General features: G+C 42.8%; 1 protein-coding gene across 3 annotated transcripts; it reads right to left on the reverse strand.

Moving 5' to 3' along the window:
• Window positions 1-5095: 5095 nt before the first annotated feature.
• On the reverse strand, window positions 5096-21750 carry LRATD2 (LRAT domain containing 2). 3 transcript variants are annotated; one of them, XM_042462893.1, is made up of 2 exons: window positions 21238-21750; window positions 5096-15527 (listed from the first exon to the last, which is right to left on the reverse strand). In XM_042462893.1, exon 2 carries the CDS (start codon window positions 15523-15525, stop codon window positions 14650-14652), a length of 876 nt encoding a protein of 291 aa, XP_042318827.1. In that variant the 5' UTR covers window positions 15526-15527; window positions 21238-21750; the 3' UTR covers window positions 5096-14649. The 3 variants fall into 3 exon arrangements, with proteins under 3 accessions (XP_042318827.1, XP_042318826.1, XP_042318825.1); XM_042462892.1 differs by having other exon boundaries at window positions 5096-15530; XM_042462891.1 differs by lacking the exon at window positions 21238-21750 and adding an exon at window positions 20572-20869.
• Between the last annotated feature and the right edge of the window lie 3570 nt (window positions 21751-25320).

Here is a 25320-nt window from a genome sequence, read left to right on the forward strand (position 1 = left end):
GTGTAGTTTCCCAGTTTCTTCCTTCACACTTTCCTGCAGAAAAAGTTATATAACAAGACATTGTTTTCATTTGCCGTGCTTTATTTGAATTTGAACTTCAATTTTATTGAAGTGAAGACCCCTCCCTATTTATAGGCCCAGTGGAACCCCCTATCTTCTAAATAAAAGATGTGAAAAACTGACCTGGTTTTATTTATTTATTTATTGGATTTACATCCTGCTTTATTACTTATATTCCACCTTATTATTTTAACACATACTTATGTTGCTACGTTGTAGCTAAACTATGGCGAGTTACAGACCACCCTCAAGCGGCTGTTCTCCCGCCACCACCATTCGCTGCGGAGGGAAGCCCCAGCGGCCAGACCGTGAGGCTTCCTGGTGCAGCGAAAAAGGAGCGCCGAAATGGCGCTCCTTTTCAAAACGCGGAAGTGGTGTCGCGATGGCCGAAACGCGCCCTCGCGGTGTTACTTCTGCCGCGACACATCTGGACGCTATGCGTCCAAGATGTCAAAATGGTGGCGCCCATGTGGATGGGCGCCGCCATTTACGACACACTCTGTGCGTGTTGGGGCCGGTTAGGAAGGGGCAACTCTTCCTAACCCTAACATGCCCCTTCCTAACCCTAGCACACACGGAGCGCGTCATAAGTGGCGGTTTGTAACCCGCCTATGTGTCTTTATTTGTTGAATAGAAGGAGTGCAGTAACTCAGTGGTAGAGATTATGCTTTACTTATATAAGGTATACATGAAACATAAAAGAATTTTGTGTTTAGAGTCGGGCCGCATCTCCAAAATAGCACATTTTGGATAAGGTGAGATTCAATCTGTATTGGATTCCTTTATATCTGCTAATGGTAAATCAGACTATCAGGGCTATCTCTTTGAATTCGATTAGGTAAATTGGCCAAAAAAATATACACATTCCAAATTTCAAATCCTGGAGAGGTGCTGCCTGTCAGTATGCAGGAAATACTGAGCTAGACAGTTCTACAGTCCGATCAGTACTGAATCATAACATTATAATTTCCCTTTAGCTACTCTGATTCCATTTTATGAAATCCTGGGATAAGCAGTATACAGAGGGAACTCCCTATGGCATAGTGGTTTGAGTGTTGGACTATGACTCTGGAAATCAGGGTGCGATTCCCAGTTTAGCCATGAAACCAACTGGGTAACACGCTCTCAGCCTTGGGGAAAGGCAATGATAAACCTCCTCTGAAAAAATCTTGCCAAGAAAACCCCATTACAGGATCGCCTTAGGATCACCATAAGTCAGAAACAACTTGAAGGCACACAGTAACAACAATAACAATTTAGAATTTCCTGGCATAGCGCTCCTCTTGTGCCTCACCAAACTACAGACCCCAGAACACCATAGGCTGGAACCATGTTAAATTAGAATAGTGCTATTATTCTATACCGTGAATGAGTCCCAAGTAAAAGGTGCACATGCATGCACGTGTGCACACACACATACTTGTGTAAAACCCCAAAGTTTCATTTCCATGGTCTGACTAAAAGAAAAAGCAGTTTCCCCATTTTATTTCCATGGCAGGGGGTTGGACTGGATGGCCCTTGCGGTCTCTTCCAATTCTATGATTCTATGATTCCAGAGTAGAAGTAGTTGGGAGCATGCCAAAACAAGGCTGCTTTGAAAATTACTTGTGGGAAAAATGAAATGTTACCCATGTTGAAGCCATTCATAACCAAGCAGTAGCAGGATGATATTCTGAATCCTGGTTTGGCCCCACTCACATGTTCTTCTTTCACTGTCAACTTTATAGACTCTGCAGTGTGGAGTATGAGAAAGAAAAGGGCAAAGACAAGGGTGGGAATACTATCCTCTCATTCCATGCTCTGTCTGACCTAAAGGCAATGAGTTGTGGGTTAGAAGTGAGTTCAGGAACATATGAGGCTTTGTCAAGGTTATTGTCTTAGCACATTAAAAGGAGGTTGGAAGACCAGGAAGAAAATCTGCACCTACCTGTTCCATTTCCTCCAGTAAACAGTAGACTGAGTCGGTAATCAGCTGAGAGCAAGAAACAAAGACATACAGATTGCCTGCTTAGTACACATTTCCCTGTTATTTTGTTTTGCTTTTGAGCCATGTGGCAAAAAAAGAAGGAATAATACTATTTTCCTTCCCATTGTCCAGTTTTACCGTTTTTAACAATTAGCTATATCCCTGTGGGCAGAGAGTAAAAAAAAAATCAACAATCCTATTTGGAGACTGTTCTGAGAGGCATCATAAATGGAAATACACTTAAAACTGGATATGATTCCCCATCCCAACATCAGTTGACAATTTCTTAAAGGTTTAATCATTAAAAGTCCAACAGGCAACAAAAAACATATTGGTTATTTTCTGGGAAAAAGATGAGCTGCAAAGAAAGAGGGATTTCTGACCAGTAGTGGAGATTCCTGGATGCCATTTAGCTCAGGAATCAGGCTGTGCCAAGTCATCTGCAGAGAAACCTGTCAGGTGTCCTCTGTTGGAGGGGTGGGAGTGGAATGGGCCAACATGGTCCTGTTTTAAAGGCAAATTATGTCCTTGCATTGATCTTACTTCCAATAAAGGGTAAGTAGAAAAGCAGAAAAGACACAGCTGGCATCCTGTAAATGACATAAACTGGCATAAATTAACCTTTTGCCTGTTTGTAGTCATGGCAGAATTTGGCATTCCTCTCTGCAGCTACCAAAGGCCTCCTTAGGACCCATTGCAGAGCCACTGAAGTGCCTCCCCATGGCCATTCCATGCCTGTGGAGAGCTGGGGGGATTGCAGAAGCATCTGGATATGTCCTTGCAGGGAAACAAAATGATTACATCCGCTGCTGAGACCTCCAGAGAATCCCAGCGGATTTCAGATGATGCCATTGCTTCACATGTGGCTGCTGTGATCTTCCTCTGTACAATGCATGGAATGGCCAAGTGGGAGATTTCAGAAGCTCTACAGAAGCTCTGTGGGTTGGTTAACTGACTCAGCACAGCATAGTTCCACATGCAGAACTACTGAGCTACGCTGAGCCATGCAAGATTGCAGCCACAGATTCCATATGCTCTTGTGTATTCTTTGCCCACCAACAGAACAAGACAGGGAGCATCATACCAGATTCCAATATTGTGACATATGTCATCTCACAATTGCCAAAATCAGTAGTACAGTGGGCCCTTGATATCTGCTGGGGTTTAGTTCCAGGACCATCCCATGGATATCAAAATCCGTGAATGCTCAAGTCCCATGAAATACAATGGCATAGTAAAATGGCACCCCTTATATAAAATGGCAAAATTAAAGTTTGTTTATATATATATTCATTCAAGCCATGGATGGCTGAATCCATGGATAAAGACTAAGGAGGGCCTACTGTATGTGGTAACAGCATTGTGGAAGTCCCTAGGTTACTAGTCTGCTATGAAGCTCCTTAAATTTAGCATCACCACTTTCATTTGGGACACTTCTGGCCTTGATAATCAAATATTATCTTGCATAACTGGAGGAAAAATTGTGCCTGCTGTCTGCCCAAGTAGCCAGCCTCCACCACTAAAGGAACATGTTGCTTGCCAAGGTCTTCATTTGCTCTTCAGCCTACCACTGTTTTTCAGTAACAAGAGTAAAGCTTCAAGTACATCAGATCATGAACAGTAACTTGTAAACCATTGATAAGCGTGCTTTTACCTGTGCCAGTGTGTCTGAGCTCATGTGCATATGGCTGAGGAGAGGTTTCAATACTCCTTTATAAACAAATCATTGTAGATGACCATGGTAAGCTATTGCCTCACCAGTGCTAACAATGCAAAACTATTTGTTCAGCCTTGTATTTGATAATGCTACTGGTAGCTATAAACAGTCAGTTATTCAGCACAGGTAAGTGTAGGATGAGAGCCAGTGTAACATCACTGGGTGACTTTGGGCAAGTCACTACTCTCAGCCTTAGGGGAAGGCAATGACAACCCCCTCTGAAGAAATCCTGCCCTCAAAAATCCATGATAGGTTCACCTTAAGGTCGCTCTATGTTTGAAACGACATGAAGGTACACCTCACACCTTTGGCCAGTGGGCATAAGGGCAGTACTCAGAGTACACTCAGTGTGTAGATAAGCAGAGGTTACTGAAGGAATGCAGTGGCAGCTAGTGGCTTTTATGTCTGTGGGGTTTTCAATCTATTCCATGATAGTAATTCTTGTGGATTTACAGGATTGCATTTGTTGTTATGAATCTAGAGTGCAATTTTTTTATGTATAGGAGGTATAATGTTCAAAAGTTGAATAGGCTCAGTTGTGGCCTTTCAATTTTTTTTCAGGGGGGGCTCTGTGAAGTAACAGTTTTGTTTTATTTTTGGGATATATAGTTCAGATCGGCCATGAAACCCACTGTGTGACCCTGGGCAAATCACATTCTCTCAGCCTCAGAGGAAGGCAATGGCAAACCTCCTTTGAACAAATCTTGATAGGTTTGCCAAAAGTCACAAATGACTTGAAGGCACACAACACACATACACATACACACACACACACAGTTTAGAGGACCTGTGAGCAGCTTCTTTGCCACAGACTGGTTGCTTTTATTTTTTAAGTATGCAAAGGGATCTTTTAGTACCTTTCAGACTAACTGAGCACAAGAAATGGTAGCATTAGCTTTCGTAGACTGCACTGCATCTGAGGAAGCAAACCAAGTCTACAAAAACTTATGCTACAATTTCTTGTGCTCCATTAGTTTGGAGGATGCTACAAGATCCCTTTGCATATTGATTTTCCAGATTAATACAACTACGTCTCTATGATTTCATGGCTGACTGGAGATTTGAATCTTGGTCTCCCAGAGTCCAATGCTCAACACTGCACCATACTGGCTCTCCCGAACATTGAGCTACTACTTTTTATTTAGAAGGTCCATCAGATTAACCTGGAAAGGAATAAAATGGGAAGAGTATGCTTTGAGCTTCTTACTGATTCTTTTTGAAGATTTTTGGGCAGTGAGGTGCCTCAATAGTTACCTAATCCATGTGTTCTGCACATCCACATTAAGAAAATCACTCAATTTCCAAATTTATATAAAATGAACAAGTGGAGGAAAAGACTCATAGGAAAAGCATTTAAAAGATATTACAAATCTTTTATTTCTTCTTAATAACTAGGCAATACCCTTCATTTTGAAGGAAAGTAGTACAATCAGGAATCTTTACTTTTTTCCCCATGGAAAGAACTGACATTTGAGCAAACAATTTTTGATATTCACTTAGGAAAGATAGCTTAGAACAATGGTTCCCAAACTTTATGCCATGGGAGAATGGAAAAATTCAAGTTGGGTGCATCCACATTGCCCATAGTGGATGGATTAAATCCTGGAGGTCTTGATCTGGCACAGGATCCAGACAATGCATCAGTGTTTAGGCAACATCATTCAAGGAAAGAAACGTGATACCAAGACTGCTTAACTCAGCTCACATTATATTCTAGAAGTATTCCCATTGCCCAGAAAGACACTCTTATTCCTGTGTCCTGCAAGGGAAAAGCCAGAGACAAAAGTACTGGGAGACAATGTTGTGAAACAGATGGCCCAAAAAGGCTGGATTGGGGCCACTGCAGAGCAGCACGCCATGGTGCTGCAGCAATCCCACACCATGCCCCCAACCTGACACTTTCCCAGCACAAAAACAAATGGCAGAAAACTGCTCCTTTTTGCACCAGGAAAAAGGTGCTTTTGCTGCCGCCACGGCAGCTTTTTGGAGCTCCAGCAGCGTGCAGAGTCTAAATGCCATGCCACAGGAGCACCAAAAAACTGCTGCTGTGTGGTTAGTGAGGTGGCTTCATGGCATGTTCCCAATGTTTTGCGGGCATGTGTCATGCATATGCCACATCCCCAGACCACTGGGAAGACATTGCATTTTGCCGGTCTGTTTTCCCCCAATATTAGGTTTTCTAAGACTACCTGGTGTTCTGGAAGATCATTGGGAAAATATTTTTTTTTCAAAGTGACATGCCCTTCTATTTTTAACGCCCCAAAAGGAACCCAACAAACCTGTGCCCCACAGATCAAAACTTTGGGAAACAATTATTCACAAAATATATCACTCATGGATATAAAAAAGAACTATTGCTATTATACATTTTAGGAAACATAATGGTATCTTGCTGTATTAAAAGGGAAAATAAAACTTGGAATAGTTAGAAGAATCTAGCCTGAAGTCAAGATAGTTTTCTTTTCAATTTGCATTCACAAAGCGACAGCTGTGCATTAAAAAGCATACTCATTCACTGAAATGTAGTTAGACCTCCAGCTTTGATTCATAAAAGTGATAGACTGGACGCTAACAACTGTAGAGAGAAATATAGGACTGGAACAGCTGCCCTTTCTGAAGACAGATTGAGGCCACAGAAAACACACACCACAGCCCCGAGCTGCCTTGAAGCCAGCCGAAAAAGAGCAGCAAAGATCCACTCCTTTTTCAGCTGGCAAAAAGCCGGTTTTTCTGGCCCCACCGAAGCCCAAAGCCTGCTTCATGACAGTCCAGCAGCATGTGATTGGAAATGTTCACAGTATCATGAAGCTGCCCACATGTAAACGATCAGGGTGGCTTCCGGACATGTGGTGTCAAAATGGCATGTCCTGAAGCCGCCTGAACAACAGCGTAAAAGGGACGTCTGTTCGGCCATTTAGAAAAATGATTCAGCTGTGTATGTAATACACACCAATCTCTTCTACCTGGAATAACTCAGTTCTGTATTGTCTGTACTTTTTTTGTTGTTGTTGTTGTTAAAAAGTACTAGTTTTCTTTCAGAAATATTTGTTCCTACATGGTTCTTCCTGAAAGAAATCATTATAGTTAATTGTTCAAGAGCACACATATCAAACCAATTGATAACCCTCCATCACTTCAGGGAAAGCTTTTGTACTGCAGGGTTGAGGGAGAGAGGGGTTTTTTTTAGTATTTCACAGACAAAGTGCAAAATCTGAAATGCTCCAAAAAGGAAACCCATTATCTGCTTTATAATTAGGAGACTTCAAATTCATAACTGATTTTTTTAAAAGGTCATGATTTGTCAACACAAAGTAGTGCTATATAAATTCATCACCAATATCAATTACTTTAGATGAACCATCTCATCACTTCTCAGATTGGCAGATATTTTACTCTAAGTGCTAGAGAGGAAAACAGATAAATAATGTGGCCTTGAATTCAGAAGCATTACCTCTGACAACACATATAAGCAGTGTGTGTGTGTGTGTTATATTGGCCCACTCTGATGCTTTCATTACAGCATCCTTGTTGAAGCAAGCTCTCAATAGGAAGTATTAGCTCTTTGCCTAAAGGACAAGACTTTCTCTTTAAGAGCAGCATAACTCAACTCTACAAGTTTGGCCAAGCAGTGATCTCTCCAAGCTGTGGGCTCACATAAAGTAGCTACCCATATTGCAATAAAACCATCTAGAATGTCAACCCCTTCCACCCACCCTGTATACTCAGAGCAGATCTGCTGGGCTCATGCTGTTAACGTTGGCTCATCAGTGACTGGCATGCTACTCATACCTCCTGCAGGCCATATGTTCAGAGTCCATGTGAAAGAGTCAGATATTTATAGAGGTCCTCCATGGAAAGGGAGATCCTAATAGGCCCACACATCCAAAAATGCAGCTATGTCAAGGTTTGGCCAGTGGGTACATGAGCATTATTCCAAACTCACAACATCCTACAACCTCTTCACATATGTTCTTAACAGTCAAAGGAGTTCACCTAAGTTCCCAGACTCCCTACAATATCAAGATTACTATTATGAAAAGGACTCTTGGAGAAATGAGTCCTATCGTCTTTGTTATCTCTACATCCTGCAGCTATTCGAGGCACAATGTGCTTCTCTGGAGTTCTGAAGGCACAGTGTTTTTCTTTGGACTAAGGCCGTTTGCTTTTCATGCTACATTCCTTGTACACTCAGTGTCAATGCCAGTAGTGGGTAATGTGTGCCACTGATTTTCCTCCTCTGTCTTTCACATTAGCTGGAAAAGGCACAGAACAAGCCACACATGAAAAACCAAGGAATTTGTCAGCATAATTTCTTCGCCATTATACTAATTTAGAAAGCATAATAGACAAATGGTTGGAATATTGATATCACTCAGAGCTTGTCTATATTAACAGCATGCCTATTGGAATGTAGTTAACTACATGTGTAGAAATTCATGCCTCAACTTCTCCCACACAAATAGCATAGAAAAAGTACAATACCTGTCTAACAAATGGTAATACCATTTGCATTAAAAACAAAAACAAAACCAGCCTAATGAGACTGGATTGGACTGGCTTTCTTATTTGCTCATCTTGTCACAGCAGACTTATGCTAGTGATGTGTCAAAAGCACACAGACCCTGAGTCAAATAAAAAGCATGACTTGTTTCAAACAAGGGTGCATACACACTAGCAATCTCATTTCCCGTGATCTACTCACACATTCTAGGCAGCATTTAAAGCTAGGGACTGTCATCCATTTTTAAAAGTGTGACCTTTTAAAACTCAAGCCTGGTTTTACTTAGTGTACATGCAAATGGATATTCCCCAATCACTTATGAGTCATGCCATTAGTGCTACTCAGAGACAAGTGATGTGACAAGGAAGGCATGGGCTAAAAGTTTCAAGCATTTAGAGCCTTACTCCAGAAAAAATATTATTGGTATGAAAAGGACAGCTCAAGTTTAAGGACTTGCCAAACTTAAATTAATGCAGGAGGTGGGGAATCTTTGGCACTCCAGGTGTTGTGTTCTTTAAAGAAAGAAAATTGTTAGACTTCACTCAGCACAGCCATAGATAATGGAAAGGTGGGAATTACTGTCCAAAAACATTTGGTTGACCAAATGTTCCTTGTCCTTGAACTAAAGCATCCTAATCAGCAACAATGAATAGAAAGAAGAGAGAAAGTTTTTTTAGCACCCCCCTTCATATATTTAGATTTTGCCCATGCTGAGGAAGACCCCTTTTAACAAAAGCAAATAAAAAGATGTTACTACAGAGTCCATAGGGGGAGGGGGAATTAATTTTTTTAATATAGACAGCTGGCTTTATGTAGCAGTCTGGAGTGTTTTGATGCTGTGGCCCTGAGCAGCCCGTAGAATGAAAGATTGCTGGGGAATCACATGTCACATCAGGACATAACAAAAATTTTGTTTCCAACACTTACATTTCCTATAAAAATCTGCCTACATGTGGGTATCTTACATGCAAAGAAAATATTGACAGAAGGCATTTGAGTGCTCAGGATATTTGCACTGGGAGTTGAAAGAAGGTTCCAACAATACTCTCTAAGGGGTGTGTGGAATTGCTACAGCTACCCAGCTTCTTTTGACCTAGCCAGCATTGTGTGACCAATTACAACAGCATGAAGCTTTTGTTGGAGATCATGACAATTCCCTGGTGATAGCTCTGAAAATATTACATCAGCAAAATTTCTGAGTCACTCTGTCAGAGAAATCCCAGTTTGCCTGGAATTAACTTGTAGCACTGGCTTTGTTTGTGTTGACAGGGTGTGCATTCATACTACTCCTTTTATGCTGCACCAACATATTAGTTAAGAAATACATTTGGTTTGCACCTGACAGCAGTGAGTTAAGTACTTGCTTTTATCAGTAAAACAGATCATGGGTTTAAAAAAAAGGTGGGAAAATATTTTTCTTGTTCTTCTGTAAATCATTGCCAGAGTTCCAGACACATAGGGAAAATATATTTCACAGTTAATTTACAGCTTAGTACCTTGTAGATACATAGTTTCATAATGTTTGACATCTATAGTTTTTACATTAGATTTATGACCTAGAAAATACTTTTAGATCACCAATGACAAAAATAAAAATTGATTTGGAGGCTATACTTTTTGTGCGAAAAATAATACAACTTTCAAAAAATGTAAATATTCTCATGATGGACTTTCTTTTAAAAATACTTGTATGAAAATATCATTTTACAGCCACCTGTTACATAGCGAAATAAATTTTTGTTCTATACAAAATTCAGGTTCAGCATCATTACTCAGTAAATATTGATTCTAGAGATCAGAAACATCTGCTGGATCAAGGAAGAGGTTTCTTGTACCATATAGTCCAAAAGGAGAGTTTTTGCAGATAAAGCTTCCTCTCTTTATCACAACAATGCTGTGATGAGTGAAGCTGCGTCAGTCAAAATTCTCCCTTCTAGAAAATGTCAGGAAATTATTCTGAAGACAAAGATTAACATTTAGTGGCAAACATGAGTGTATGAGTGTTATCTACACTGCAGCTACAGCGGTTTGATACCATTTTAACCATCATGGCTCTACCTGATGTGAACTAAGGGGCTAATTCACACTATACAATTATAGTGCTATATTCCACTTTAATTGCCCTGGTAACAGCCTATGAAATCCTGGGATTTGCAGTTCAAGAAGGGATATAAGAGTTCTCAGACAGAGAGCATTAGGGCCTCACTAAACTACCAGCCCCAGAATTTTAAAGTGGAATCCAGTGATATAATTGTGTGGTGTGAATGGGACCCTGCTGCAGTATATTGAGGTCTCTGTTGCAGAGTTCTAATGCTGATATTCAACAATGACACTATAGCTGTTTAGCAGAGAACTCTAACAATCTGTGCAAACTACAAATGCCAGGAAAGTAGTATCAAACTGCTCTAAGCATGTAGTACAAGTGTATTCTTTGCCTAGAATCATTATAGTGCATACTACATTGTGTATTGGTCTAAAATGGATGTGGATACATTTTCTCTATGCTCACACAGTGAGTCAGCAATGGCAAGTGATATAGTAACCAGGCTTTTCCTCCTGTCTCATGTGCTAGTGATATATCCCACTTTCTCTCACTGCAACTATGTGTTCAACCTTTTTCCTCTGGGCACCACTGCTGACTCCTTGACTTCCATGAGTGCAGTCACCCAAGGGGATCCTAGCATATAGGTTCAGGCTTCTTTTTCCATTAGGGAAGGTGCAAAGGGGAGAAACCTGAAGAAGAGGAGTACATGGGGGCTTGATTATTCTCTGTGTTGCTTTTCTCCTACAACCTTTCTTCCATTACTTTGCAGTACCACATGGGAAAAACATTCACCTATGAACCCCAAGAGAACCAGAAAAAGAATACACTTGCATACACATACACAAATTGTTCCCACTGCCTCTCCCGCTTAAATCTGTACCCAATTAGTTTTTACCTTTGCAAATAAATACAAGTTCCTACATAAGCATGTGCCACCCTGAGTTTTCACTGAGTCATAAATCTTTTATTAGAGCATCCCAAACCATTATTTCACAAAGGGGAAATAAAGAGAAGAGACCCCCACTGGTTTCTGGATTTCTCCATTCTGTTTGGGCACAAATTATAGGAAGCTACTGAAATGCTACTCACAACCAGCTCCCATTTATTCCCATGAGATACATGGAAGAGAAAGGCTCGACTGCAATTTCCCTCTTCACACAGCACAGAGACAAAGCTTGTAGTTCACATACTTTAATGAAACTACTGACACAGTCTGTGTGCTGAGAGAACCTTAGACATGTTCAAATTTCATTAAAGCAAAACAAAACAATAGTAAGCGGCTGGTAAGTAAGTAATACTGCTGGAAGCAAATTATGCAAAATGTATATTGTATGGTTCTTTCAGCCAAACCCATGTTTACTAGCATACGGCTCCTTCTGTTAGATGTTCTTGCAATCTTAAAACTGAAAAGCCCAGCAGCAGTAGTACATCTCAGGTTCTGTCCTTAAACCTACCCCCTGCCTAAAAGTAATATAGGTAAAGAATGGCTTAATCCAAGTTCCTGATGTAAATCCTGACTTGGCTTTGATGTTCAACAATTAGATGAGAACTGGAAGTTCATGGACTTTAGAAGACAGCAAAGCAAAGCAGCAAAAGTTTTCTTGGATTGTATTACTTCCAGGCTACAGGTGAGAGAGAAAAACAAAGTCACATGCCTAAGTGCCCCATGGGTATCTATGGTACTGATGCTGTATACATAAGAAAATTAATACAGGGCTCATATTATACTTCTCCCTGGCATGACTTTTTTTTTATGTACTGTGTTTTTTCCCCTTTGTGGGGATATTTTTGTAGAGATGAAATCATGTGACCATCCATCTTCCACCTATAGCCTTAAGTGGAATAGACTTGGACAGGATTTAACACTTCATACTGCTGAATGTACAGACTGGTCCTTAAACTACAATCTGGAAGTAGCCATCTGTTTTCATTAACACCACTAACCTCAGTCTGACTGCTTCAAAAAGAGAAGTTTGAGGGTTGCTGTTACTATCTTTGGGGATAACAGACTATGCTGATTAAAGATTATGACTTAAGTGGCTTCTGAATCAGTGCAAATAGAACTGAACTATAACCACCTACTTGAAGAATGGATTAAAAGAGGCAAGGGGAAACATCTCATCAGCATTTTTCATATGCTACAGGTTCCACTTAAGAATCACAACAAATAGAATAATAACTGGAACTCATTTGTTTCAGACAAGTCACATTCCCTAAGTATCTTACACTCTGGAGTAGTTTTGTTGACTTCCACAGGAATACACCAGAGTACACTGCAGCCACCTGCTTCACTTAAACCAAGGCTCATGGATGAAAAAGAATCCTGCAACGCAGAAGTGGTAGAGTTTTCTGCATCAAGCAGTGAAATAAACAACACTGCAGGCAATAGGAGATGGAGAAAACATAGCTGAATGAATATATTTTTAATATGCTGCTTAATTATTCTGAACACCTTTGCTTCCAAATACTAATTTCCTCTACTTAATTCTAACCCGAGGTTCATATGAGAAAACAACTATTTCTTTATTGTTCAAAGTGTGAGGAAGTTAACAGTCTTTTCAGGTGAAGAGAAAACATATACACAGTCACACTAACATTTCTATTAACTGGAATCTAGAAAAAGAGACTCAACAGGCAGCCAGAAAGCAATCCATCACAAATGGCTCATATCTAAGCCTCACTGAAATGAAAGGGTATCACGGAACCATGGTCTACCCAATTGTACTACCAGCAGTCATGTACAAATAAACACTAGGAAGGAAGTCTTGCATCCCTCTCATTCCACTGCTGTGAGCTGTTGACAAGACTAGTCAAACAGCTTCTAATCAAATCTACTGCCAAAAGGAGAACAATTGCTCCCTCTTTCTTTCTCCAAAAATATCGCTTGACAAGAAGAAAGGTTTCAAGGGGAATCTACTTGTCACAGGTGAAGACAAAATTTCCCTATCTTGAAAATAACCCAACTGCTTCACACAAAAGTCACCCTCATTCCATTTTCTATCCTCTATTCAACATTTTTCGTACAGTCTGAAGCACCTACAACGCAATACAAAATAATGCCTAAAGATCTTCTGAAGTAACTTTCCTGGGACACTGAAATCAATAATTTCACAATTAAACCAAAACCACGATGCAAAGCCGAGGGAGAAAATATGTCCCTTCTAAATTAACCAACACTCTGATCCTCAGACCAGTCAAACCAGGATGCATCTGCATTACAAAAAAGTTTCACTTTTGTGGAAACGCAAAAATTTTGGTTCTATGCAAAGACTAAAAGATCTTTAAAAAGAGCAGTCATTTGCTAGCATTCTTTGGAGATACAAAGCTATTAAGCTGATTTAGAATGAATTCACATTTTGCAGTAACTTAAGATGTGCCCAAACAGTACTTGGATTTGAAGTAAATCAATATGGCAGTAACCAATGGTGTTAATGTGGGTCCAACTCTCTATCACCTCCCAGTGCCCCCAGTTTAAATAGCTCCCAATTTCCCAACAAAATATAGTGAAGCTAATGGGTATGGCTCAACTTAGCTCCACAGTAACCAGGTGAAACTATGCCAATTATTTAAATCGCACTTGAAGGAAAGTTGAAACCACTTCTTGTGAACATGGCTGAACAAGAAGTGGGAGTTCATTCTGGCTAATACTGTAGTTTGCAACCTTTCTTCTGCTTAAATTTTTTTTTGATCCCGAGCAAAAAACAGAGATGGAGCTCCAACAGCATTCCTGTGCTTTCAGAGAAGCCACAGAAAGGAAACCCTTCCATATTTCCCCAAGTTGTTTCACGTTATTAAAAACAGCCAGCACAAACAGGCCAACCCAGTTACACAACATTAACAGTGTTTTAGCCATTAAATCCTTGGAGGGCTTGTTGAGGGGAAATCAGGAAGGTCCCCATAGAGGTCACAGCCAATAAACTTAAGTAAATAGATTCCAGAAATGCCAATGAATATTAGGTGGTAAAAAGAAGGTGGGGAGGGCAGAACAGCAAAGGGGGAACTTCCCAGCTAGGAAATTTAATTATGTAGTTGAGAGCTGCTAGGACTCATCTAATTTAGAACAGTGGAAGCTAGGGGAGAGGAAGAGGGTCTGGGAGGGGAGAACTATGCATAAACAGAGAGTTATGAAGAGCTCCCTGAGTTTTAACCCTCAACAATTAAAGTTGCTGGTTGTACTGAGCACTGAAGGGGTTAAGTGCTAAAGTGCTGATACTTAATCAGCTTTCCCCCTTCACTTCACATGTGATTGGAGTGAAGCTGCACTGAAGCAGCCCAAAGGGCTTATAACAGCTCAATTTCGCCGCCTTCAGTTTTAATCCCCATCACCCAGGCTAAGCAGCCCAGTTGTGCAAAAGCTGCTGCTATTCCGCCACAGTCTGGGCACCTGCCTCATTATCATCGTCATCATCTTCTGCCTCTGCTGCCTGCAGATGGCTGGACAGTTCTTGGATGACAGCAGCCTTCCCTATCTGGTCATTCCTTCTCTTCTCCATAATAAGATCCTCCAGGCTCTGGAACTCCAGGGTGTGGCTGCGTTTCACTCCCAGCCGGATCTGCAACCGGTAGGGTTGCTTGCCTATGCGCAGCTCACCACCAATTTTGAACTCACGCTTGCCATAACGACACCAGGCTGCAAAACACTCAGAGTTCCTCCAACTGAGATCCTGGTCCTTGCAACCCACTTGATCCAGGGCATTCTGCACCACGGTGGCTGGACTGAGTGGTTTGTAATGATACAGTTGGTTTGCAATGCGTCCCCTCCGGCCCTGGCTGGCATCTGTCAGAAAGCTGTTCACTATTTCCAACCTCTGTAAATGGACCACCTGGAAATCCCCTACGTACACCACCCAGTGGGGATACTGGGACTGGCACACAAACTCCACCAGATCACCAGGTTTGCACTTGTTCAACAGATTTTCTGGAGTATAAGTGGCTAGATGGCCACTTCCATCCACCTCATCATTGCCAGAAAAGCTTTTCTGATAAATGCACTCATCGCGATAATAAATGGAACACTCCACTTCATGCAACTGAGGGTCATATGGTTGTGATGAGGGATGCTCTCTGCTAAGGTCCGACACCACTGAGTCCTGCTGTGGCTCCACATCATCATCATCATTGGAGAATATGTAGGAGACACCAATCCTGGGACCATCATCTTTGTCCATGCCTGTCGGGTCAGTTGTGGGAACCTCCTTGTAGCTTAAATGGGTCAGCTTCTCCACTTGATTCCCCATGCCTGCTGAAGTAGAACCAATGCAAACTTTAGTACAAATATGAATAAAATGCTTGAAAGCATTTCGGAGAACTTCTCAAAACATTTCTTAGATTTCACCAGTTTGCAGTCCTCTCCCTCCTTTGCAATCCATCTCCCCCTCACTTAACTACGTATAAGGATGGTAAAGCAATGTGAGAGAACAGTGGCCATTTATCTTAGTAAATCAACTGTTACCTGCATTCTAGCCTCTAGTACATATAGATGTCCAAAAGTGAGTAAACGCCTGAAGTGTCTTGGGAGGAAATGAATCATTAAGGACTACTCTGTGCATTCACAGATTGGTGTGCAATTTTACTCTAACATTTTTTTTTTTAACAGAAGGTCACCACTGGAGACTTCAGTTCTAGGTGGAGGTATCTTTGGGAAGGTTTGAAATCCATCAGTTACTCCACACCACCATTCAAAGGTGGCACCAGAAGCTTGGGGGAATAGACACTACCACTAGAGAAAAGGCTGGCATAGAAAGGGTTAAGCAACCCCTTCCTCCACACTGGATCCCCACAATTACGTTCCATTAAATAAATGCACACATAATGACAGTTATGTAGCTTTTACCAAGAGGGTGAAGTAAACTGTCCAGGATTCTAAGTCACCACAGTGTAGTACCAACAGGTTGTTATCTCTGATGGTAGAGTTCACAGATAGTTCAGCTGAGAAATGCAAGCTGAAAGCATATAATACTTTCCTGGGAGTAATTCACATTGAATACAAAAGGAGTTAAGTCTAAGTAAACATGCACATTATTGCATTCACAGTCATCTATAATCTAGCCAATTCATTAACTTTACTTAGTACTTGTCTACTACATACAATTCAAAGTACCTCTCATAGAGTTTCTATCTGACTTTTAAAAAAGACACCCTCCCAAGATACATCAGTAACATCACCCCCATTTTGCAGAATAGAACTGAAGAGAAGAGATGGTGGGTGAGAGTTACCTAGTGAAATCCTGGCAGAGGTTAAGAGCTGATCCAAGGCATTCTTAATTCATAATTCTGTATCTCTATACCTTAACTGCTCCACTAGACAGTATGTGAGCAAGGGGTTGCCTCAAATACCCCCATCTGCTATGAATTTGCTACACACACTGAGGTCCAAATCTGCAGGAATAATCCAGTTTGAGACAGCTTTAACTGCCCTGGCTCAGTGCTAAGGAATCCTGGAAACTGTAGTTGATTGTGGCACCAGAGCTCTCTGACAGGGAAGGCTAAATGTCTCCCAAAATTCCCAGAATTCCCAAGCATTGGGTCAGGGCAATAAAAGAAATCTCTTAATTGAATTATTTCTGGAGTATGTTTTGGACCTTAGATGACAACTATTCATGAATTTCTGAAGAGCTGTCTTATAAGAACAGGGACCATTTGAGCCCATCTAAAACAATATAATCTACTCTGAACAGCAGTACAGTCAGCCCTCCATATCCATGGATTATTTAATCCTCTGATTCACGCATCTATGGCTTGAAAATATTTTTAAAAATATATAAATTCCAGAAAGCAAACCTGGATTTTACAATTTTATATAAGGGGCATCATTTTACTATGCCACTGTATTTAATGGGATTTGTGCATCCACATATTTTGGTATCCATGGGGGATCCTGAAACCAAATTCCAGCAGATACCAAGGGCCCACTGTAATTCTGGGGGATCTTTTCCAGCTCTGCTTTTAGGGATTCTATAACTAAAAGCATAAAAGCTTGAAACAGGGATCTTACAAATGCAAAGCATGTGCTACATCTGTGGTGTGTGGGTGGCAGGCTAGATACACCCCTCACCTCAGTTCGCCTCCCCATACCCTTGATCTGGAAATGTATCTGCAGAAAAGGATAAAAGTGCAAACATTCCCAATAAGGCTCAGGCAAGTCTGAGTTCCAGGCAGGTGGAGGGAGTGGGGAGGAAAGGCTAGAGAGAAAAACCAGATGAACGAATTATAGTAGAACAATGTATCCAGAATTATGTTGGTTTCAGGGCCAAAATAGACATTATGTTAAATCAACACGTGAAAGGGGAAGGGATGCAAAATCCTTTCCTTTCCTGTTGAGATTTTGCCAGAAAACAGCAACCAAAAAGCAAGGGGAAACACTTTGTCTAAAGCAGTGCTTCTCAATTATTTTCTGTCATGCCCCTCTTAGGAAGAAAACATTTCGCGCCCCCCGCGCGACTGTAAATAGTATCATTTGTCTATAAAATTGTTATAAGTACACCTCTGCATAACAGAGCCTCGCGCCCCCCCTGGGGGGCCCGCCCCACTATTTGAGAAAGGCTGGTCTAAAGCAAGTATTTCCTCCAGTGGGGGTGCCCCCACCCCACTACAAATCTGTATGTCCTCCCCCTACGAAAGTCACAAGGAAAGCCTCCCCACCAAGAAAATAATGGACACTCCAAAGTTGTACTAAGAGGATCTTTCCCCCACCAGTGCCAACATCACCCTCATCCCAGAAGCTAATACAAATGTTAGAAAAAGGGTTTTCTTCAAGACCTTTCTGGGAGAGTTACTGCAATCCCCATCGCAATCAATTCTGACCAGTAAAGCCAACACTCAGTTGCTCAAAAAGAAAGACCCTTATATGTTAAAAGCAATTAAGGCCAGTTCTAGTTTAGCCCCCATTTAATTAACTGGCCACAGAGGGGGATACCATGGGAAGGAGTAAAGTGAGGAGGAATAAAAGAGTTATTGCAGCCAGAAACAGGGGGTGATATGATCCAAACCAGGCGAGGAATGTTCAACAGACAGCAGACCAAAGCACTTAACAGAGAAGAAGAAGAAATCACTACAGTGAAGACCACGTGGGCAGATGCTAGCAAACAGAGAGCGGCTAAGATGCTGAGAGCCTTTCCCACCTGTTGTAAACAAGTGAGTTCAGAGATTCAACAACAGGAAGCTGAAACAGGAAGGACTAGGCAACAGGTCACAGCTTGGAAAGTACTACAGTACTTTATCACCTACCAGAGGCTGAAATTGTGCAAAACAGCATACATACTCACTGACAGGAAAGAATACTGTCTCCTTCACTGACCTAAAACCAGTCACCTGTATGTGTCGGTAAATATGGTGCTTTATAGAATGACTTGAGGGAAGTGCCAGCCAGCCAACACCCAAAACATCAAACAAAGAAACTGAACTTAGGAAGAAGGCAAAAAGAGAGGCTAAGGGAAGACTGAAGGACAAGTAACAAGTGGAAAGGGTACGGTTCTCTTTTTTGCTCTTTTTAAAAAAGAAAGAAAGAAAGAAAGAAAGAAAGAAAGAAAGATGGGATTCTGACCAACAGGACAATACCAGAGATAACTGAACATGTTTCACAACCCAACAGGAAAACCCTTTGCTCCTAATTTCCCATCAAAGCCGCAGGTACAAAATCCAGGAAAAGTACCCTAGAGCTGGTGTAAAACAAAGGCTCGGTCTCGCGGGGGGGGGGGGGGGGGGGGGAGGTTTTTTATTCTGCCAGTGGCTCCTGAGAGCCTTCTAATATAATGGGTCTAAGGCCAGGTGGAATACTGTGGCAGATCTCGTGGGCTTTTTTCTGGGCATCTAGGGGAAAGATAGCCCGCCCAAAATACAAAAACAAAGATAAATAAATCTAGCAATGGCCAGAAGACCACTTCTGGTTTGGAAAAACTGGCTTTTAAAAAGATGTTAAGCAGTGTGTAGGAAGCAGGTGGAAATCTAAAGGGTGAATTTCCACTTGGGAAGGCCTCCAGGGGAAAAAAATGACCATCTGTTTCTGGCCAATAAAATGTTACCAAAAAAGGCTACAGAGGTCCTGGGCCACAAACACTGCCTCAGGGCCCACATCCACCTTTCAGCCTATGCTTTGCCCACCCCTCCTCTAGGTAGAGTCAGTCAGCCTTGCACTGGACATGTGCACCATGCTCTTCAAGTGTTCAGGCATCCAGTGATGTGGGGAATATTGTAAACCATGAACTCCAAAGTCATCTGGAGAAGAGAGACAACCCAGCTAGGTGCACAGTCAAAACCAAGAAAACACAGAGTCAGATGAATAAAAATTTACATGGGGGGGGGGGGGGGGCAAGTTCCCTTGAGCACAAAGGGTCCTCCTTTTGAGTAAATATGCTTCAGATCCTGCAGCAAATGGGCCACATCACGCAGCTCAGGATGGCTCCATCATTCCAGGTAGGAAGGCTAACCTGAACGGAAGGGATCCAAAGAAGGGGGAGAGACAAAACATTCCTCCTTCAGTGTTTTTGATCACTGGAGGGTCTCCAAATGGGGCAGCTGCTCACCTCTTCTCTAGTAAAAGCATTGGAAGAGTCCTACTGGATCATAGCATGCTTTTCATTCCCTCTTTCCAACTGTGGCCAGTGTAGAATGGACAAACATGGCGTGAAAACAGTAGTAAAAGTTATCACAATAATAAAGACTGGCATTAGATGCTGCTCAGATACATTGCTGTCTTACTGCCCCTTCCAACAACCCTCCGGAGTAGGCCCTTCTGACTACTATCCTGTAATTGCTGCACAAATGAGAGGAAGAAGCTGGAGGAGTGGTTCACCTAAGAGCCCTCTGGATCCTATGGACTCTTGGGAAGGGTAAAGTGCAGATTCTATAAACCTACGTGGAGATAAAAGTGCAAATTAATATGCTGGGAGTCAGTGCCAGGGAGTTCAAGGCAGAGCCTCCCAAAGCCTTATTCTGCTCTTCACTTTACTTAATCAAACTGAGGAAGGGGGCTGTGGCAGCATTGCTGAAGCCTCTCTTTTATCTGAATCAATAAGAAACCAAGTGTTCAATTTAGATTTGCATTTTTGCAGCTTATTATTGTTGTTGTTTTTTCAGTTGTTCACCTGTAGTATTGCATGTGGGTGGAAAATGAGAAACTAGACTCCTTCAGCGTGAATTATGACTCTGGAGACCAGGGTTCGAGTCCTGGCTGGGCCACAGAAACCCACTGGGTGACCTTAGGAGAGTCACACTCTCTCAGCCTCAGAGGATGGCAAGGGCAAACCCCCTCTGAACACATCTGGCCGACCCCTCAATAGGTTCACCTTTTGTAAGGTGTGTGGATGTGCAAGTCAGTAGCATCAGCCATTTCCTATTTGCGGGGCATCAACAAGGTCCTTTTCGTATTGACTGCCAGCGTTTCCAGTGGAGGCAGAATGGCCAGAGGTCCTCCCCACAAAGGAGGCCAAGGCAGGGCAAAAAGCAGGCCATGGCAAAATGGGAAGCCAAACACCCTGATAGAAGCATGCCCTCCTCCTCCTCCCAATGGAGGCCACGCTGGAATTTCCCCGGGAGAAGGAAGTTGCAATGGAGGACAAGACCCGCAAAAGGAGGACGCCTGGTCGCCTGAGGACACTTTCTACGACAACTGCTCCGGGGGGGGGGGGGGGGGGGGGTCCCTCTTCTGGTTCCTTCCCCCAAATGAAGAAAAATGCCCCCCAAGGTTTCTCCCCGGAAAAGGGATCAGAGGAGCCCTGCCATGCCTCCCCTTCTCTCTTTCTCCCCTTTCTTTCTTTCTTCTCCTTCTTCCTCCCCTCCTTTTCTTCTATTCCTATTTCTTCTTCTTCCTCTCCTGCTCTTCTCTCTTTCCTCCTCCTCTTCCTTCCCCTACTCCTCTCCCTCTTCTTCTTCCTCCCTTCTCCTTCTTCCTCCTCCTCCACTTCTTTTCCTTCCTCTCTTCCCCTCCCTCCCTCTTCTTCTTCTTCTTTTACCTCTTCTTCCTGGGCGAGTGAAGGTGGCGAGGAGGGACGGACCAAGCTCCCGATGCTGCTGCTGCCGCGAAGTCCTCCTGAGGCGAGCGAGGGGCGGCCGGGCTCCTTCTGCAGCTCCTGCCCAGCAGCCCAGCCCTCCCTCAGCCCGGGCGCAGGTGCCTCATGGCTCCCGGCCTTTCTCCGTCCGGCGGCGGCAGCAACAAGCCAGAGAGGCCCCGAGAGGCTGCCCAGGAGGGGAGCGGGGAGCTCGGGGGAAGCTGCGGCTCAAAGCAAACCAAGCCCAGCCTGCCCTGCCTTAGTCAGAGCCAGAGCCCCAGGCTGCTCAGCCAGGCTCCAAGCGGCGGGAATGGAGGACGCGTCCTGGAAAAGGAGGACGGGGAGAAGAGAGCCGCCGCCGCCGGCGTCCTCTGCCTTTCCGCCGGGAGCTCAGCGCCGGGCATTTCAAGCAGGCGCCCGCTCTTCCTCTGCCGCTTCTTGGGCTTCTTCTTGTCCTCCTCTTCTGGGCTTTTGGAAGGGGAAGCGGGGAGGGAGGGAGGGAGCGGGGCCCGCGGGCTCCGCCTCCGCCACGCGCTGCCTGCCTTCTCCTCCTCTTCTTCTTCCTGCTTCGCAGAAGGCAGCGCCGCTGGCCGCCAGCTGAGGGCGCCCGAGGGGTTTGGGGACAGAAAGGGAACCGGCGGAGGAGCCCCAGTGCCACCAGCCCCAGCCCCTTTGCTGTCCTCCTCCTTCTCCTCCTCCTCTTTCCCAGCAGGTGGAGTTTATTAATAATAATGATGATGATGATGATAATAATAATAAAACTTTATTTATATCCCGCCTCTCCGGGTGGATCAAGGCGCCTTACGATATGAATATAAATACACAATAAAAAAGATCAAATACAGAATAAACGCACCCTCCCTCCCAACCCAAGACCTTAAAATTCCCAATACACAAGGCAAAGAATAAAACGATAAAAACACGTCACCAAAGGACAGGAAGCCAACGGCATCCTAGATGGGGGCCACAGTAACGGGGGCCAAGTGAGGGCCCAGGCAGACAGGCCAAAATAAACCTGCTTTGGGTCACTTGGGAGGGATGCTGTTTAAATGACACTCACATCTGAAGAGGCCAGAAGCTGCGCCAAAGCTGTGTTCCAGTCCTTAGGAGTGGAGCCTGGCTTTAGCGCAGCTTCCAACCTCCTAGGACACATGCATCATTTAACCAGCATTCATCCAAAGTGACCCAAAGCAGCCTTATTTTGGCCTGTCTGCTCAAGCCCTGAGTTAATCAGGGGAGACTTGTCAGAAGAGATCCATCTTTTGACAGCCTTTTTAAAGCAGTCAAGATTGGGGATGTTCTGGATCTCTTCCAACAGGCCATTCCATAGTTTAGGAGCAGCAGATGAGAAGAAGGACCTCTAGGTAGCCACAGCCAGTCTGGTCTTTATTGGTTGCAGTAAGTTCTTCCCAGAGGTCCTGAGTGCACCGGGCGGATTGTACAGAAGAAGGTGATCCCACAAATAGGTTGGACCCAAGCCATCAAGGGCTTATTATTATTATTATTATTATTATTATTACCCTGCCTTCCTCCCAGTACAGGTGGGGTGGGTAACCAATACATATAGCCAATAAGTCAATAGTTAGAAGGCCTGGACATGAAATAAGAACAAAGGACTGTTTTTGAGATAGAGAACTGAGCAGGTTAAAGCAACATCTTCATGGTATCTCTGGCGCCTGAATGTCTATGTAATATGGCCACGTTCTGGAAGAGTTTATTCCTGATGTTTTGCCAGTTGTGGCTGGCATCTTCTTAAAATTCTCAAAAGGAGAGCTGTTAAGATTAAAGTCCATATGGACCTCTGACACCTGCATTGGAAGCACTGCTCTGTAGTTCTAAACATATTTGGCACTCTGCACATGCCCATGGGTAACCTTGAACACTGTCGAATTCCTTATGCATTTCAATATGCACAAGCATACTATCCAGAGGAAGACTATCTCTGATAAGTGCTGAGCTCCAGCTGGCTCAGTCCATGTAGTATGGTGTAATGGTTGGAGTTAGAGACTTGGAAGATACAGATTTAATCCACAAATGAGATGAGAAATTCCCTGGGTGACCATTGGCCAGTCAGCTTCTTTCTCTATTTGACCTGCCTTCTAGGATTATTTTGAGAATCCCCACTTGAGGAAACGTGGGACGTAATTTTATCTGACAAATAAATACACTTTTCTCCATTGTGATGAGAAATAAACTGGATATGCCTTAAATGTTTTCTCCAGGTTAACATGGGGAATCTCATCAAGCATATCAACCTATGGTGAATTCATCAAGCAACCATCATATAAAACTGGCTAAGTGATTTGCCCTTAAATGTTTGGACACATGAGGTTGCAGCAGAGATTTAATTCTTCTCTAACTTTAGCAAAACCAAGAAATTTGGCATATTTTCTTCTTAAGAAAGTTTGCACCCATTTCAAAGTCTTTTCACAGTCCAGGGCATGTAATAAGCAGAATTCAGGCTTGGCTTTTTTATGCAAGTAGAACATTTAAAAAGCCAACATGAAAATCAGAAACAAAACCCCTCCTTTGCAAAAGAGTGTGAATTTTGGGTAAAATAAATCCCAAACTGCAAAAATTCTTGTCAGCCCAGGATTTCCCCCATCAGCTTTTGCCAGCTCTCATGAAACACATTATTTCCCCATTTTCCAATATTCTTTCTATTCGTAGCTTGCCAATATTATTTGCTACCTTGGTTCCTACAAACTCACCTTTTAACTTTTGTAATGTTTTTAACCCATGCTGTTAAAAATGTTGTTAGCTTTCTTCATTCTCATTATTGGGAGCAAGTTGTGATGTAAATAAATAACAACTGAATAGGGCTGCCAGCTGTAACTTGGAGATAGTACCAATCCTTACAAGCAGCAACAGAATAGGGTGTGCTTCCTATTTTCCCATCAGCAACTTGTTTCTAAAGAGCCAGTGGTTTTGTCTTGGACTACAATCAGAATTCCCATCCCTGCTCAGCCATGAAAAGCCACTGAATGACTTTGGGCAATGTCGCCTTTCTCAGCTCAGAGGAAGGGAAAGGCAAAGCCCCCTCTGAACAAATCTTGCCAAGAAAACCCCATGGTAGGGTTGCCTTAGGGTCACCATAAGTTGGAAATGACCTGAAGGCACAGAAGAACAAGAACAAATTCCCACCACATTCAAATATCTCAGGGGACAATTCTGTGCGGAAACACATGTTGGGTTTATTGCATAAAGAAATGGGTTTTGCACAGAAAACATGGGATATTTGTGTGTCATTTGTTGTTGTTTTTGCATGATTTTATCCATTTGGAACTTTCCAAAGCACCAACAGATTCTCCAGGTTAACAATTCACAAAAATAACCACCAAGTTTTATTCTTGGCTAGGAATCATGTGGCTATCTAGATATTTTTAGACTGCAACTCCCAGCATCCTCACCAGCGTCTTTGCTGGCTAAAGCAAATGAGTCTTGTAATTCAGTGTCTCCCACACTGATCTATAAATAGGGTACAGTGCTCCCTCGGGTTACGAAATTAATTCGTTCCGCCGCCGCTTTCGTAACCCGAAAAGCATTCGCAAGCCGAAATGCCATAGGCGCTAATGGGGAAAAGCCGCGATTTCGTGCGAAAAAGCGCCGAAAAGCACCAAAATTTTTTTCGTAACCCGAAATAACCTTCGTAACCCGGAACAGTTTTTTTTAATGGATTTTTTTCGTATCCCGGAAATTTCGTAACCCGCGCATTTCGTATCCCGAGGTACCACTGTATTCAAAAGGTTCTCTCTCTTTTCCCCCCTCTCCCTCTTTAACACAATGACCTTGTTGTTGGTTTGGTAATACTTCCCTGTTTGGCTTTGCTTTTCATGTCAGAGTTCAAATTTAACTTCTGAAGATTATTTCCAATATCTGTTTTATTGATCCTGAGTCTAAGGTAGTTAATTTCTTTGTATTTTGTAAATTCAAATGAAAAGAAAGTGGGGCCAGAACTCATTCACTTAGAGTCTCTAGTTTCGCCCAATTACATGAATACTCATTGCATTCAAACTGGCTCCCCATTGCCCAAAAATAGCATGCCAT

The sequence above is a fragment of the Sceloporus undulatus genome, chromosome 4 (genome assembly GCF_019175285.1).
Source record: "Sceloporus undulatus isolate JIND9_A2432 ecotype Alabama chromosome 4, SceUnd_v1.1, whole genome shotgun sequence".
NCBI lineage: Eukaryota > Metazoa > Chordata > Lepidosauria > Squamata > Phrynosomatidae > Sceloporus > Sceloporus undulatus.